Here is a 17,582-nt window from a genome sequence, read left to right on the forward strand (position 1 = left end):
GCCCAGGTGGGCAGGGGCCTTTGTGTGCAGGGAGGGTGGGAAAGGGTGTCCCTGCGTCCCTCGCCTAGTGGCCGGCAGAGGGATTCTGAGAAGAGAGGACGGGAGTCAGGGAAAGACAGGGGCAGAAGGTGAAGTCCACCATCTGGGGGCTCTGTTTTGTGCCATGTCGCCGTGGTGGCAGCAGGGGATGAGCAGACTGCCAGGAGGGGACAGGCTGAATGACCTCCCTGGAGTCGTTTAAGAACTCCATAATGTGTGAGTGGCATTCTGTGTGTTCCTCTCTCTGCCTTTGCTTATTGGTGCCGTAGTCCCTCAGCTCTCTCTCCTCTCATTTTTTCTTCCTCCCTCTTGAGTTTCTTTCTCTCCTTTGACCTCTTAGCCTCCTTACTTCATGTGTGCACATCCTCTATTTCCTCCTGCCTCCTCCCTCTCCGCCACACTGACAGACAGTATCAGCGAATCCCTCAACAGTGTCATATCTAACTTTTTATTCATTGCATGATTTATTTTTAGCCCGAAACAACTGCATCCTAAAAATGGAGTTCCTAATGAGACAGGGGCTGGGCAGAGCTATGTAAGGTATCTGGGGCTTGGCCTGCCAGCCTCCCTAGCCTGGCTCCCATTCTACGAGCACGCCTGTGTGTGAGCCTCCGCTCTTTGTCCCGAGCCCACGATTTCAGAGCTAGCTGGACCCGAGGAGGTGAAGTGTCACTTCTTGGCCCCAGGAAGGGCAAAGAAGAGAGACCAAATCAGCCTTTCTGCTCCCCACTCAGCTCAACAAGACCTCCGAGAATCTTCTGTCCTCTCTCCTGCAAGAAGTGTTTTTGGGAACAAGAAACAAAACTTTTCCCAAATGAAGAGAACTCATCTGTTTGTTGTGGGGGTCTATTTGCTGACCTCTTGCAGGGCAGAAGAGGGGCTTAACTTCCCCACGTATGATGGGAAGGACCGAGTCGTAAGTCTTTCCGAGAAGAACTTCAAGCAGGTTTTGAAGAAATACGACGTGCTCTGCCTCTACTACCATGAGCCGGTGTCTTCGGATAAAGTCGCGCAAAAACAGTTCCAGCTGAAAGAAATTGTGCTGGAGGTGAGTGGGCACAGGGGCACGCTGGCCACGCATGGCTGAGCGTGGGTGTCGGGGTGCATCTTCTGCCAGGGTGTGGGGTGTGGGAATGAGGGTGCAGACCAGGCATACTGAGGTCTGCCGCATTCTGGTCTCCCCCGTAAACCAGCAGATGATCTTGTTGCAAAGCTGGGAGGTGCGAACAATGAGGGGAGGGTCCACTCTCTACACGGAGAGCACGGAACGTGTTGCACAGGGATGTGTCTGATTTAAAGTCTTTCCTATCATGCTCCTGTGGACCTTGTTCAAGAGCCCTTGTCCCAGCCACTGTTTTTGGGAGAGAAAGTTAAAACTCCCGGCTGGAATGAAATTCAAGGATCCCGTGTGTGGTTTCATTCAGTGCCACGTCCCACTCTCGCTCCCTCGAGCCGCCCCGTTGTCATTCTGGAGAAACCAGGGTCATTTGACCTTGCCTTTCTTCACGGGTCGGATTTGCTTCTCTTGTGATTTGCCTTCAGTCGGCATCACAGATATGGCTATGGGAGATCTGAGCTGCATGTTCATTAATGGGATTTTTTTTTTTTTTCCCCTCAGAAAGTTCTTGGTGTGCGTTTAGGGCAGATGCTGAAGTCAGTTCTTATTTTATCTGCATTACGTGGCCTGTTTGTAACCTGGCACCAGGGCCCATTTTCTAGTCCTCTGCAAGTGCCTCAGAAACTGTTCCCGCAGCTCCTCCTGGACAGCTCAAGATCACTTACACTGTAGGACACCTGGGTGCCAGGAATCCTAGTGGACACCGAGACTTCTCATCAGTCCCCGTGCCCAGCCTAGGCGCAAACCTGCGAAAAAGGCTGCTTGAGAATTACAGTCTATTAACCAGCACGATCAGAGAACTCAGGTTAACTAAATAGTTTGATTGGCAGTATTGCCATATAAAACCCATGTGGATTTGAATTTTTTTAAAAAAAAATTCACTGTATAAAATCCAGCAAAACCATCCTCAATATATCAAAACTATCTTTGATGATTTAAAAAGCACTTCAGAATCCTAAAGTGTCTTCTGATCAGCACACAAACACACACCTCCTTTCACAGGATTTTTCTATGGTGGGGTGGTTATAACAGAGAGCTCCGGTTGACAAATGCTAAGCATTTAAAAAATATCACCACTATCATTATATTTTTCCTCAGGTTCCACCCTGAGGGCTGAATGTGGATGTTCAGTTCTCTCTGCGGGTTGCAAGAGGAGAGAAAGCAGGGATGGTTATTAGGTCTCTGCACTACAGAAATGAGAACATCACAGGCTGGGAAAGAGTAAGGCGCAGAGCATGGCTGCTGCTTGGCCCATGAAATCAATGCTTACGTTATCATTTCATCTCAAGCTGCCATACTTCATTATTGAGAGACATTTTTGTGAACATGTTGATCGAAGGCATAAGAATTCTCCTGTATACACCCCACACTGTTCAGTTAGCCTAGAACTCAGAATGCCTTTGGGTGGCCAGTACAGGCAGTGACAGCCATTTCTGATTCCCTATCATATTTTTTTAAAGGAAGAAATACGTATGTGTATCTGCCCGAAGTATATACCTTCCCAACCCTAAGTTCTGGGCCCTCAAGCAAAATCAGAAGAAGGGACTTCCCCTGGGCTCACAATCCCTCCAGACACCTTTGATCCAAGAGTGCCCCTTCCCGGAGTGGGTGCCGGCCGGGCTGAGACCGACGGGGGAAGCTCTGCACAGGGGCTAGCCCGATGCCCCTCAGGCTCCTGATGCTGGGGTGGGGCATCGTTAGGGAAAAAGGACGCAGAACTTGGAGTCAGAAGATCTGGATTTAAGTTCTGGCTTTGCTTCTACTAGACACATGACACAAGGCAGGTTACTTAATTTCTTATCTATAAATACAGAAAAAATAATAACTATCATACAGGCTTAAAGGATGATAAAATAATGATAATGAATATGTATGGAATGCTTACTTGTGCAGGGACTGTTCTAAGCACTTTGTATATGTTAGCTTGCTTAATCCTTACAATAACTCTATAAAGTAGGTACAATTACTATCCCCGTTTTATAGATGGGGAAACTGAGGCAGAGAGGCTACGCTGCCCAAGGCCACACAGCTGGTGCAGGTGAAGGCAGTCTTGGTCCCTACACTGCACTACTCCTGGAATCAGGGAGACAGTGCACAGGGAGCTGCTGAATACCCTGTTTAATATTCTTTCTGGAGTCTTCCTTAGAGTTGCTCAGCCTATGGGCCTGGGCCTGGTGATGCCAGCTGTGTCACCAACAGGGCTGAGAAGCACCTAGTCCTGGAGGCATTTTGCTCATGCAAAAGTCCGAGCCAGGGAGGAGGCCTGGGCTCCGCTAGTGAAGATGGGAGAGGCCGGGCCTGTGTTGAGACACCTGTCAGGTACAGGCTTTGCTTCTCAGTGTCCAGGGGAAAAAGGGCTCTGGGAATTCCGTGAGTAGAAAGAGACAATATGTATGAGTCTTTAAGTTTTCTTCACGGTCAAAACAATTATTTTGTCCTCTTAATCTCCTGGACTCCAACATTGCACTAAGAAAAATATTCTGCCAGTTCCAGGGCTACGGCTGTTAGGTGGGTGGAGGGACTAGAGAAGGCAGCCCTCGGTGCACGTCCACGGGCAGTGTGGCCTGGGCACGACCCAGCAGCTGAGGGGAGTCGGCCCCCTGCCCCCTAGCAGCTTAGGAAGGCGGCTTCCCACGTATTTTACCGTAACCCACTATGACCTGGTACACACGGACACGTACACTCACAACTGAAACAAAAGTTTCATAGGACAATAATTATTACTATTACTTGGGTTTTTAATCAATTCCTTCCTCTTCTATTTTCTCTTCTGGTCTGTTCTATTTCACTTAAAAAATTGATCCCAACCTATTAAGTTGATTTCACTCTCCAATGATGAGTCGTCATCCCCAGGTTGAAAAATCTGAGGAATTTTTAGGGATTAGAAGCTTATAACTATTCACACAAGAGCTATCCCATTCTGAGAAAGCTCCAAACGCACTGTGGTCATCATGAGTATTTTATCTGTGTCTCCCGGGGATGTCAACAAACAGACCCAGAAACAGCCCATCCATGGGGCAGGAAGGTCACTGTCTGATGAGGAGCCTTGAAACGCTGTGCAGTTAGTCTCTGCCACTGACTCCGTGTTGGGCCCTGCGGCAGATGCTGTGGATACAGAGAAAATGAGACACGCGAGTGGCTCGCGGCCCAATGCAGAAGGAGACGTGCAAACAAAAAGCCACAGTGCGATGGGGTCTGTGTAACAACAGAGCAATGTATAAGTTTCACTGGGAGTGCAGAGGGAAGAGGAAGAGCCAGAACTGGTTTCTGAAATAAGTAGGAATTTACCAGGCAAGATAGAAAGAGCAAGGGAGGGAATTGTAAAAGCAAAGACTCTGATAGTTCTCAAATATTTTTCCATCCACTAGCTTTTTCCTAAAATTTGGCCAGGAGGGGCTGACATTCCTTTAGGATAAGATTGTTATTCCTACTTAGTGCAGTCCCTCTGGGAGAGGTAGTCCTTTAAGATGTTGCCAATCATTTACATCCCATGTGCCCGGGTCTAAATCTGTTGTAAAAACAGCATTTGACAAGGGGAAGAGAAGAGAGAGACTATAAGGCCACTAAAAGCTTAGCAGGAGAAGGGCAAGTAAAATGACACCAGGAGGCACCAGACTCAGGCTTTGCTTTCCAGTCTGCCCAGGGTCTAGCTCTGGGGGGCCCAAGGGTCGGCGCTTGGCCCGTAGTTCTGTGCAGATGTTCTATACATGCTTGTTACGTGAGCAAAGGAAAGAATGAAACGTTAGAGCTCAAAGGACCTTGGCACTCATCTAGATGGCTCTGGAGCCCTCATTTCATAGATGGAGCCTTGGCTTAAGCAGTTGGTGACCCTGATTCCTGGCTGGACACTCTTCATCAACAAAATAGCACATACTCATTCAGAAAGTTCAGACTATGTGGAAAAGGACTTTAAAAAGGCAATAAAAATCACAGTCCCAAATAAGCATGGTTAATGTTCTGATAGATTTCTCTCCAGTATTTTTTCCTATACGTAAACAAACATTTTTCAGTTGGGATTGCAACATTTATGCAGGTTTGTTTCCAGTTTTTTTCATTTCCATGTCATCAAATAATTTTATATTCTTTGCAAACATAATGTTAATGCCAACATAGTATTCCACTATATCATCGTACATATTTTAAAAATATTTTCCGCATTTTTGGGTCCTGACACAATTTTCTGGGATTTTAAAATCTTTGTCTATTTAGAGTTTTTTCCTTTTTTTTTTTTTTTTTTTTTTTTGTTTTTGAAACAGGGTCTTGCTCTCTTGCCCAGGCTGGAGTACAGTGGCATCATCATAGCTTACTGCTGCCTCAAGCAATCCTCCCACCTCAGCCTCCCAAGTGGCTAGGACTACAGGTGTGTGCCACCACATCCGGCTAATTTTTCTTATTTTATGTAGAGATGAAGTCTCGCTGTGTTGCCCAAGCTGGTCTCAAATTCCTGGCTTCAGTGATCCTCCTGCCTCGGCCTTCCAAAGTGCTGGGATTACAGGTGTGAGCCACTGCACACTACACCTGGCCTCTGCTTGGATTTTCACTGTCATTTTAATGAACATATCTTTGACTTCTGGCTAGATTGATTTTTTTTCCTAAAATTATTTGCCACTTACATATTTTTTTCTTCCATGAATTATTTTTCTATGCCTTTTCTCATTTTTCTATCAGGGTGTCAGCACAAATTATAGAGGGAGTTGCAATTTTGTGTGCTGTCTCTTGCAGCTTCAGCCAGGATAGTAAATTTAGTCACAGCACAGTGTCCAACTCCTACTAGCATTAGAGAAGTCAGAGACAAAGAGGAGGATACAGCCGTGAATTCAGTTTCCCCTTGCTCCTTTGCTTGCTGCTTCCGCTTTCACCTTGAAATTGCTGCACAAGCTGTCGCTCCTATCTTGTTCTATAAATTGCCAGAGAAAGTCCTTCAACATCACCATCTTCCCTCAGGTTAACATGCTAGAGGGAAGGCATGCTCTAACTCGAGCTTCCAAATCAGGTAGACCCGGATCCTTGTTTGCAGAGGGGAGACGACTGTGCTGTTGCAGGGACTGAAGGAGGCAGCACTGCGAGAGCGCAGCTTCTGGAACACAGAACGTACTTAACAGATGCTGGCTCCTTTCAGCCCACATTCCCCCTCCCAGTCAGGATTTCCAGCACCACACAACCTACCCCCATCAGTTTACAGACTAGGAAACCAGGCCTCCGGAGCTCGGGACGGGGAACACAACGCCATATTGCTTATTCACAGCCAGCTGAGCCCCGCAGAGGAGTGACTTGCCCGGGGTCACACTCTCATGTCCCCCCTGTTTAGCGTGCCCTCTGTACTCCAGGGCTTTGCTGCACCTGTGCTGCGTACATTCAGCAACCCGGTCAACACCGCTTGTTAATTGAGGCCCCGCCCCATTCTCAGTCACGTGGTCTCACTCCCTAGGAGAGGCGCTTCCAGTTTCCTTCTAACGCCTTCTATTCATGTCATAACTTACTCGTTCTCCACATGGAGACATGTTGGATTTCTCCCTCTAGAGTGGAAGCCACCTAAATTCAAAGCAAACTTGGTCATAGGGGAACCAAAAAAAAAAAGTCAAAAACAAACAGAGGCCGGGCGCGGTGGCTCAGGCCTGTAATCCTAGCACTCTGGGAGGCCAAGGAGGGTGGATCGCTTGAGGTCAGGAGTTCGAGACCAGCCTGAGCAAGAGCGAGACCCCGTCTCTACTAAAAATAGAAAGAAATTATCTGGCCAACTAAAAATATATATAGAAAAAATTAGCCGGGCATGGTGGTGCATGTCTGTAGTCCCAGCTACTCGGGAGGCTGAGGCAGGAGGATCGCTTGAGCCCAGGAGTTTGAGGTTGCTGTGAGCTAGGCTGACGCCACGGCACTCACTCTAGCCCGGGCAACAAAGCAAGACTTTGTCTCAAAAAAAAAAAAAAAAAAACCAAACAGAAAAAAAGCTGAAACAAGTTCACATTGGGCGAAAATCAAGTACCTGCTTGTGAATTAAAAACACAATGGAATGAATGAACCTGTCATGTGACAATGTGGCAGAAGGAGTCCCAGCTGGCGGTGCGTGAGCAGCATGGTGTCCCACATGCGAGTTCCCGAGCTCCCTGGACGTGGCACCCCCATCCTGCCCAACACCTAAGCTGGGATGGGGGATCGCCGGCCCTTCCCTCCCCCTCTGGCCTCCACATGAGTCTCGTTCCTGAGTCCAAGGCCCTCAGCCTGCCATGTCCTCTACACCACTCCTCTGCTGGGAAACCAGCATCCCAAACTGAAAAGGAAGGCAGGAAAGGGGAAAAGCCTTTTACTGGTGAACTTCACATTTACAGAAGCAATTTTATAGCCCCTTAAACCTTCTCTAGAAGGAAAGGAGAAAGAAAACACACGTGGACCTCAGAGCTCCATTTTAGGGTCTCTGGGCACTTTTCACTTCATATTCGCACATTTCACATGTAAAGTCAATGCTGTTAACTGTGTCTGTGTGTTTTAGGTGGCGGGTGGGGGTAGGAGACAAGGGGTGCAAGGAAGTAGCCCAACCTGTAACCGGTGTTCATTTACTGGGCTAGGGGAAGCTATGGGGGATTTTCTCAGGCAAGTCAGTGAATGTCTCGACATGAAAATAAGTACTGTGAATCCCTGAATAGAAATAATTATTCACTCATCAAATATTCATTGCTTCTAACGGACACTCAATAATCTTTGTATGAATGAATGAAAGAATGAACGAATGGATGATGAATGAGCAATGCTTCCCACACTGTGAACAGTAGAACTTTGTTCATCTGCTTAGAGTGAACTAGGTCCCTCAGACTGGCAGGCAATCTGGTGTCTCAGCGTAAAACCGGCCACATCATCTCGGTAGTTGAACACCAGGCTGACCTGCTGCTCCCGTCGTTTTTCCACAGGCCACAGCTAGAGTTCAAGGTCTGAGGCTGCTCCTCAGTGCCCCCTCGCTGGGGTCCTTGTGCTCTCCCTGCTTAAGAAGGTCTCACTTTAGCTCATCACATAGAAGCTGTGAGGACACTCTGCTGCCATCCACACACAACGTGCCCAGGGGCCCCTTCCCAGGCTTTCTTGGATATTAAATGGCAGGACCGCTACCTAAAAAATATTGGAAATGGCCTATCCACTGGCAAGAAGGGTGCTGTTATGACCAATTTTCCGGTGCTGGTACACAGGTTACTTTCCAATAATCGTTAGGTGGTGATTCTAGTACGGGTTATCCATTAGGCCCTGCAGAGGAGGGAAGACCCATGGCAGAGATCCATCACCCGTGGCAGAATCGATCATCAGAATCCTGTGCAATGTAGGCCTCTAGCTTCTGCAGCTGTTTGGTGGACCTCTTGGTGCCACCGCTCTAAGTCTGCTAAGGTCCCTAACAGACTGAGCTCCCTTCTTTGTTCAGCTCTCAGGCTCCTAATTGATCTGTATACCAGAGAAAAGTAACCTGTAGCTGGAAGTGACTGCAGCCTTTTCAGATTTTGCCACGTGCCCAGCATCATTGACAGGACTCATGTGCACTCTAAGAGCACAGCCATCCTCACACGTCCAACCCCAGATAAGATAGCAGTACTTGGGAGCAGCAGACAGTGGGATTCAGAGCATCTGAACTTCTCTTCCATTTATCCATGATTTGATCCTAGGCAAGTCGCAGAGATTCACCTCATTCCATTCATTTATATAATCCATATATAAAATTATCCATAAAAAATCAGCCATGTAGTTTCTACCTCAATGACTGAAGAAAATTAAATAGGTTGGGCCTGGGGGCTCACGCCTGTAATCCTAGCACTCTGGGAGGCCAAGGCAGGCAGATGGCTCGAGGTCAGGAGTTCGAGACCAGCCTGAGCAAGAGTGAGTCCCCATCTCTACTAAAAATAGAAAGAAATGATCTGGACAGCTAAAAATATATATAGAAAAAAAACTAGCCGGGCATGGTGGCGCATGCCTGTAGTCCCAGCTACTTCGGAGGCTGAGGCAGAAGGATTGCTTAAACCCAGGAGTCTGAGGTTGCTGTGAGCTATGCTGATGCCACGGCACTCTAGCTGGGGCAACGGAGCGAGACTCTGTCTCAAAAAAAAAAAAAAACAAAAAAAATTAAATGAAAGCAGTTAAGTAATAATTTCTTATAAAATCATAAGAAGTTATACAAGAGTCAGGAATTATTTTTGTTATGTCAGTTATTATTGAAGAAATTCTTCTATGTAGAATGACTACTTAAGGGCTTGAAAAATAATTGGTGCTTATTGATGTGCTTTCCTTTCACCTGTCACTTGAACTTCCATACCTGTTCCTAGCCAACTGCAGTAGTTCTTAACTTTGGTTGCATACTAGAATCACCTAAGGAGTTTGTAAAAATATTGATGCCTGGGCCTCACCCCCACTCCCCAGATACTAGTTTAACTGGTCACTGGATGAGGGGTGATGTCCAGACACTATAATTTTTAAAAACTCACTGGGCAGTCCTAATGTGCAGCCAAGTTTGAAGACCACTTGAGCCTCAGTGCTCAAAATGTGGCCCCTAGACTAGTGGCAGTGGCATTATCTATGAGCATGTTAGTAATGAAGACTCCCAGGCCCCATCCCAGAATCAGAACCTACATTTAAATGGGATCCCTGGGAGGTTTATAGGCACATTAAAGTTTGCAAGCTGTGTCCCAGTCTATTAGGTTGGAGAAATTTTCTGGATGACTGGAATCATGTTGCCCCTGTTTTGTCTTTGGTCTATTGGACTTGTTGGTATACCTCTGATTTGGAGAGCTGTTGGGATGCTAAGTTGGTTCTGAGGGTGCAGGGATTTAGGTCTGTTCTGAGACTCAGCCTGGATTCTCCCACTGACTCACACGGTCAGTAATTAGTACTTTGGACCTCCTGAGAAGAGAATGATCTTGGACTAGAGAAGCCTTGCCCTATTTGAGAACTGGAAAGTGGAATTGCCTGGTTTTCTAAGACCAAATCAGAAGGTGCCCTTCTAAGTGTTCTTAGACACTTAGGTCAGGGTCCAGGATTGATTTTCTTAGAAACAGAAGACATGCATTTATTAATATATGGTTGCTGTGGCTTGCTGCCCTTTTCCTCCAAGAGATGACAAATCTGAGAACCGTGGAGTATGCAGTTGTGGGATACTAAGATGTTATGATGTTTAATAAGAAACCATGGGAAAGCTTCTCAGTGCAACTGGAGAGTGTTCTATAATGTGAAGCTAAGTCTTGTGAACACTTGAATAGAAATATTCATTTTTTCATTTATTCGTGAAATATTGGTCTTATTTTCTGTCTTAGTCTACTTAGTGTTGTTATAACAGAATACCTGAGGCTGGGTAACTTATAAAGAAAGGAGGTTTATTTGGCTTATGATTCTGGTGTCTGGAAAGTTCAAGATTGGCAGCTGCATCTGGTGAGGGCCTCATGCTACTTTAACTCATGCTGGAAAGCAGAAAGCAGAAAGCGAAAGTGGAACAGGCAGGTGCAAAGAGATCACATGATGAGAGAGGAAGCAAGACAGAGACCCCAAGGAAGCCAGATGTTTTTGTAACAACCTGCTCTCTTGGGAGGGAATAAATCCATTCCCATGAGAACTTACCCCACCCAGGATAGCATTAATCTATTCCTGGGGGATCTCCCTCCATGACTCAAACACCTCCCACTAGACCCCACCTCCCAACACTGACACATTGGGAATAAAATTTCAACCTGAGTTTAGGCAAGGGCAAACCACACCCAAACCGTGTCACCTACAAAGACACAGATGGCATGGCCCCTGATGTCTAAAGAGATGGTCCTCTTTTGTTGATGGTAAGAACTCACTTCCTTTAGGTCTATGCCTAAATGTCACCTTATCAAAGAAGTTAGCACCCTGACCACCTATGTAAACCATACTCTCCCAGTGCTCCTTGTACCTCCTATACCCTGCTTTGTTTTTCTCTATAGTACTTGGCTGACATATTGTATATTTTTGATACCATCTATAGAATGTAAAATCCACAAAGGCAAGGATTTTGTTCTACTCCTTTCTGTAGATCACTGCCTGACTCAGTGGGTATTCAACAGTATTTGTTGAACAAATGTTGAATGAACAGAAAGGGAAGGAGGAGAAGGGAGATAGGATGTATTATGAACTTACCATAAACCATACCCCATACGGGTGCTTTACGTAAGTTATTTTATTTAATTCTTACAACATATTCTCACATTACAGGCAGAGGAATGGGCTAGAGAGTTAAGTCAAAATTTCTCAAAGTCACTAAGCTACAAAATAGCAGAGCATGAATCAGGGTTTGAACCCACACTTATTTGGTTCCAAATGACAAGTTCCTTCCACTACGCCAAGGAGCAGCTGAAAGGGATTACCTCATGTTTGTAGGCAGTGCCAACTTATGAAGGGACAAGTGTCTTTAGTTTGTACTCTGGATTTTCACCCACACTTGAGCAACATTAAATTGTATGACTCTACTATGTGTTGAACCTAAATGATTAGTGTGAGCAAATGGGCTAGTGCTTAACACCTACTTGGAATTTAACAAATGCTTGCTGGATGGATGGATGGATGGATGGATGGATAGATGGAGAGAGAGAAAAAAAAAGGCAGGGGATTATAAAAGCATTGCCTATACTGAAAATATATTTATCCTTGATTTCTGTTTTTAAATTAAGTTAAATTTTTAAAAAGTATTGAGTCCAATAGTAAAGAGATTGAATCTGTCAGTTTCAGGGGCCTGTTTGTTACCCTTGCTTAATCCCACCAAAATATGGGTAAAACTGATTTTAATTTTTTAACCATGGGACTCTGAGCCCAAAATATATACACATGTGGGCAGAAACTTCTGGGCTTTATAAGGCTGAGCATGCATTCTAAACCTATTTAGCACTGGAAAATGTCCCAGTGATTGCATTTCTAAACCCCAAGAGAGGAAGGCAAAATGGAAGTTGCTGGAGTCAAGTAAATCTACAGATGGAGCAGTGTGGGAATACTAGGCAGAGAATAGCAACACACACAGGGTTTTTTTTTTCCAACTGTTCACTGCCCAAAGATGGCACTCTCCAAGCTCACACCTGCTCCACTCCGAAAAATCAGACGAGGTCAGGCTTATTTTGGTTTGGCATTGAGAACGAATCCTCATATAGAGCCCCTACTATCTCAGGAGATGCTCACTTTTATTTATTTATTTTTTTTTTTGAGACAGAGTGTCGCTTTGTTGCCCAGGCTAGAGTGAGTGCCGTGGCGTCAGCCTAGCTCACAGCAACCTCAAACGCCTGGGCTTAAGCAATCCTACTGCCTCAGCCTCCCGAGTAGCTGGGACTACAGGCATGTGCCACCATGCCCAGCTGATTTTTTTTTTCTATATATATTTTAGTTGGCCAGATAATTTCTTTCTATTTTTAGTAGAGACGAGGTCTCGCTCATTGCTCAGGCTGGTCTCGAACTCCTGACCTTGAGCGATCCACCCGCCTCGGCCTCCCAGAGTGCTAGGATTACAGGCGTGAGCCACCGCGCCCGGCCAAGATGCTCACTTTTAAATTGCAGTTGTCTGTAAAGCCCAGTGCCATTGAACTCTTTGATGGGCGCTTGCTGGGTACTTGTCAGTAATACAACCGATGCTTGGAGCGAGATGGTAAAAGAACAAGAAGTGCTGTTGTTAAGAGCATGGATTGAGCTCATTATAGTTAAATTCTTCCTTCTCCTATAAAATTAATAAGGAAATAGAAGTTTTACAAAATGGAAAATACTCTATTGATTCAGAAATGAAATCTTCTTTTCTCACTACTCTCACCCTAAACAGCCCTCAGTAATACTCAAGCACACATAGGATACTGATCACCATATTCCTTGGGTCAACCTCCTCCAAAAGTTATAAATTGTTAAAAGGGGACAAGAGCTACCATGCAAGTCACCATTAGGGAAACATTATAAGGGCTATTATAATATAAAGCAGTAAAAAAAAAAAAAAGTAAGACATAAAACATGTTTCAGAATCACAAGGTTTTTCTTCAAAATCAGCAGCCCTGCTGTCTAGCAGTTTGAGCTTCACAGGTTGGTGTGGAGTACTTTTGTATAGTTATCATCTTAGCCTTAGCACACATCTAAAATGACTTCTTCAACCCAGAAAGCTGGCGCCCTAAAGTACTGTGCCTATTCAAAGAAGACTCTCAGGGGTGGGGAACCTGCAGCCTTCTGATTTCAAGATTGTTCTTTTTTAAGCACCAAAGGAGGCAAGAAAAGTTTCATCTTTCTCTGCTGCACCACTTTTAATGAAAGGATTTGTTCTGTAAAATTTGGATTCAGTCAAAAGGCCACATTTAAGGACCTAGAAGGCCTCAATTTCCCCACCCCTGCAAGGCTTCTCTATTTGATCAACTGGATGTGATAGGCTGTAATTATCCTGATAAGCTGTTTCTGTTTGGACAGCCACCCAGGAAAACGGCCAGTGAGGCATCTTGCAATGTGATGGGCTGGGCAGGCCAGAGCTGCTTCTGTGTGCCCGGAGTGCCTGGTTCCAGGAGGGCCCACCGGCTGCCCAGGTGCCCAAGCCAGGCAGGCCTCTCCTCGCCATCTGCCATATTCTGGGCTGGCCAGGTGAGCCACAGGTGCTCTCTCAGCTGCTCACCTGCCTCTACTTTACATGATATGCACAGCCACTCTGGCTTAGGAAACCTGACCGTGAGCCTGACCACACACACTGGATTTACACATGATGGAAATGAGTGCATCTCCAGAAAGAGTGGGGAGAAGTGTATACAGCACATAAATGGCAACTGGCAACAGTGTCTGGCAGTGTAGGACGCACAGGTTTGGAGTTAGACCCACCTGGGTTTGAATCCTCGCACCAGCTGTGTGACCGCAGGCAGGCCACTTAAGTCCTCAAGGCAGCGATTTGAGGGGTGTCTCCTTTGTAAACTATAAACTACAGTACCTTTCTCATGGGGTTCTTGTAAAGATAAAAGAGGTGACGTGGGAAGTGACCGGCACAGGCTGGGTGCTCAGTAAAGGGCTGCTCTGGAAATCACTGTGTACGTGAAAGCCAGTGAAAACCTCCACTCTCCACCCAAGTTAGTTAGCCACGATGTTTGTTGTCATTCTTCGATGCTGTCAAAATAAACACTGGTCAGATATTTCATAAAGTTCAGCCAAGCAGTAATGGGTTCATCTTCTGTTTTTAATGTGCCCTGTGGAAGAGATAGGGCAAAGATCTGTTTGTCCAGCCATTGTTTTACATTTAGGAGGTCTCTCCATGAGCTGAAGCCCTCCCAACCCCCTTTTTCAAATGAAGAATATCAACCTTCATTGAAGGTTAGATTAAAAGCGGCTGATCTCTCTCTGGCTCCAGAAAAGCACGGACACTGTGTGGGATATTTTCCCAGGGAGAGTTGGCAGGAGGGACTACAGAGGAGGTCAGGCTTTGGGCTGCCAGACTGCGTCTTCACAGGCCCTGGGGCACAGAATTCTGTTGAGAAAAATTGGAAAAAGGCATGGCTTAGCCCCATGTCGGACAGATCTAGTTTTTAAAAATCCCATTGCAGCAATATTTTTAGTATAAAACAAAATATAACAAACAAAAAGCCTGGTCTTCAGGGACAGCCTCCCTCATTCTGTCAGTTTGGACATTATAAAATACTACACAATAAAAGATTGTGGTTGTATGTTAGAGACTGTGGTAGAGTGATGGTTCTTGGTGTGTGGGCCCAAGACCAGGTCCTGGGCCCCGGTCAGAAATGCAGATTCTTGGGTCCCGCCCCAGACCTGCTGAATCAGACACTCTGGGGAGGACCCTGCAATCTGTTTTCGGTGCATCCAGGTTCAAGAACCACTGCCTTAGTGCAGTGAGGTCTGCATGTAGTTAATGCATAGGGAATGTTCATTAACACTTGTATACATGTTACTTTTGCAAGATTAGATCTCATTTTTTAGATTAGAAAATTGAGATCAGATAAGTTGTGACCCTCTCAGAGTCTCACAGCTGATAAGCAGTCGAGCCAGGATTGGGGCCCAGGTCTCTCGGAGGCCAGGGGTGCAGGAGTAGAATGGAACGAATGGGAGCTGGGCTCTGGAGCCAGAGTGTCGGGGTGGGAATCCTGGCGGGGTCACTTAAGCTCCGCACGGCCCTGGGCAAGTCGGTCAACCACTCTGTGCCTCCATTTCCTCATCTGCAAGCCTCTACCTCATGAAGGTTCTGTAAAGATTCAGTAAGATAATTCTTGTAAGGTAGTTGGAGCAGTGACTCGCATGTAGTAAACACCCAGTAAATGCTATTTTTATTGTTGTTGTTATACTGCCTCTCAGACTCTGGAAAAAATACACAGCATCCGCCCTTGGATCTCTTCCTAGGCATTGACCAAGGTGACAGTCCCAAAGTGCCAATAAAAACAATCAACAGCCTCCCTCTGTCCCCAAACCTCTTTCAGGGGCCACCCTTTCCAGATCCAAGAGGCCCCAATATTCTCTTGAATCCTGTAAAATAGCTGTCCCATCCCTCAGCCAGCCTCCTCCATGGCTATGTCACGTGCCAATCCCCCGGCTATACATAGCCCAGGCCTAATTCGAGGGCAGCAGAAAGTGACGGGAGATTACCGGAGATAAACGCCAGCTCTCCGGTTTCAGGGAGGACACACAGTTGTTGAATTGCTTGACATGGCGCCAGATGGTATCAGGGACAGTGGGTAAAAACAGCCGTTTGGCTCTTGGCTTCCACGGAAAGAGCAGCGCTGCAGCCAGGGTATTTTTAATGACTGGCCTGAGGGACATTCACTCTGAGCAGAGATCTGTGACATTCCCCACAGGTTCCTCAGTTCCAATTTTTTTTTCAGGTTCCTGACCTTGCAGAAAGTAATCCCCACCCACCTCCCTGCAATAAATAGCCGCCTCCTTTTTCTCTACTGCCGTACTGCCCCACACCCTCCCCACCTTCCCTCTGAGCACGAGGTAGGTGAGTCTTTCTCCTCCACAAGACAGGTCTTGGGAGGTGGTACAAAGGTGGCTTTCTTCTTGTCCTTCCCTGCCTGGACGAGGGCTGATTGGAAGGGACGTACGTGGAGCATTGGGGGTGCTGTCCTGCGAGGCCCTTGCTGCTGTGCTAGTTTACCCGTCCTGTCCCAGGCAAACTTCTTCAACAAGCGATCGACACCTGCTCTAACTTGTCCTTGCCACCCACTCAACCGTTTAACTCCCAGTGCTTTGGCTTCTGTCCTGGTTCTTCTCTGAAAGGTCACCCATGACTTACCAGTGGTGAAATGAGAGACCTCACGGGGGTCCCAGCCCTCCTTGACTCCCTGCAACATTTGATAGGCCCACTTGCTCCTCCATGACTTTGGAGTCATGACGCTAGGGTCCTTGTCCTCCTCCCACTTCTCCGACAGCTCCTCTCGGCCTCCAGGACAGACTTTTCTTGCTCTTGCCTCTGAGGCAGCCAGCCCTTGACCCTGTGGCTTTCTTGCAGGCTCCTGTGTCCCCTGCCCTCACGCCTTCACCTCTCATTCCCACAGCTCCACTCGGGACCCCTCCCCCAGCCCTAGTCGCCCCCTCACGCTCTTGGCTGAACTTCCATGACCATGGACTCACTGCATCTGATTCCACGCTGAGAAGCTTGCCGCTGGTCCTGGCATGGCCTCCTGATGTCACTGTGTGTGTTTCACTCTGTGCCCTGGCTGGAGACCCTGGAATCGTCTTGTCCCCGTCTCTTCATTGGTCTCCCTCCCTTCTCTTCCAAAGCCAAGGAAGAGATTCCAGGTCTGACTGATTCTTAACTTGTATCATCCCCTGCACAAGTCACTTCTCTCATTGCCACTGCCATGATCTGAGACCAGCACCATCTCCCACTCAGACTGTGACATCAGCCTCCCAACTGGCCGCCTTTCTTTTCTACTGTCCTTTCTGTCTCTCTGGTCTACACCCTCAGATACACTCTCCCTAAACTCAAATTAGTCATATTGTTCTTCTACTCAAACAACTTCCAGATCAGAACTTCCAGTCCTAATATTCAAAGTCCTTCACACTCTTTTTCTCATATGCCTTAACACATCCTTTCAGCTTCCCAAGTAAGTCCACTGCTCAATAGCTCAGCCTGTTCTCCCACACACCCCTGCACACCCACCCCTGCACACCTCTGCTCAGGCCTTTCTTCTTCCCAGGGTGCCCTTGCTGCCCCATCTGCCTGTCCACACACTCCTCTTCCAAGGTCTAGCTGGGCCCCCTCTTCCAAGCAGCCTCCCACTTCCCTCATTCATTTATGTAAGAAACTACTATGTTTTGAGATCTACTCTGCCCAGGTACTGTATCAGGTGCTGCAGATAATGTAGAGAGAAAAACAGACATGGACACAGAGCTTACATGGCTGTTGATAGGCAAATAATCATAAAAGTTGATGTGCACTTACAAACTGAGAAAGGGTTGCAAAGGCCAAGCAGAGGGCACTACGGTCAAGGGTAGAAAGGGATAA

At 46.7% G+C, this 17,582-nt stretch overlaps 1 protein-coding gene across 1 annotated transcript in view; it reads left to right on the top strand.

Moving 5' to 3' along the window:
• Positions 1-678: 678 nt before the first annotated feature.
• CASQ2 (calsequestrin 2) overlaps positions 679-17,582 on the top strand; it is a 62,720-nt gene continuing 45,816 nt past the window's right edge. Inside the window, exon 1 of the mRNA XM_069478927.1 lies at positions 679-1,087. Coding sequence (XP_069335028.1) covers positions 854-1,087 — 234 coding nt within the window. The 5' untranslated portion in view covers positions 679-853. The remainder of the gene's footprint in view (positions 1,088-17,582) is intronic.

This window comes from Eulemur rufifrons, chromosome 8 (genome assembly GCF_041146395.1).
Source record: "Eulemur rufifrons isolate Redbay chromosome 8, OSU_ERuf_1, whole genome shotgun sequence".
NCBI classification, from domain to species: domain Eukaryota; kingdom Metazoa; phylum Chordata; class Mammalia; order Primates; family Lemuridae; genus Eulemur; species Eulemur rufifrons.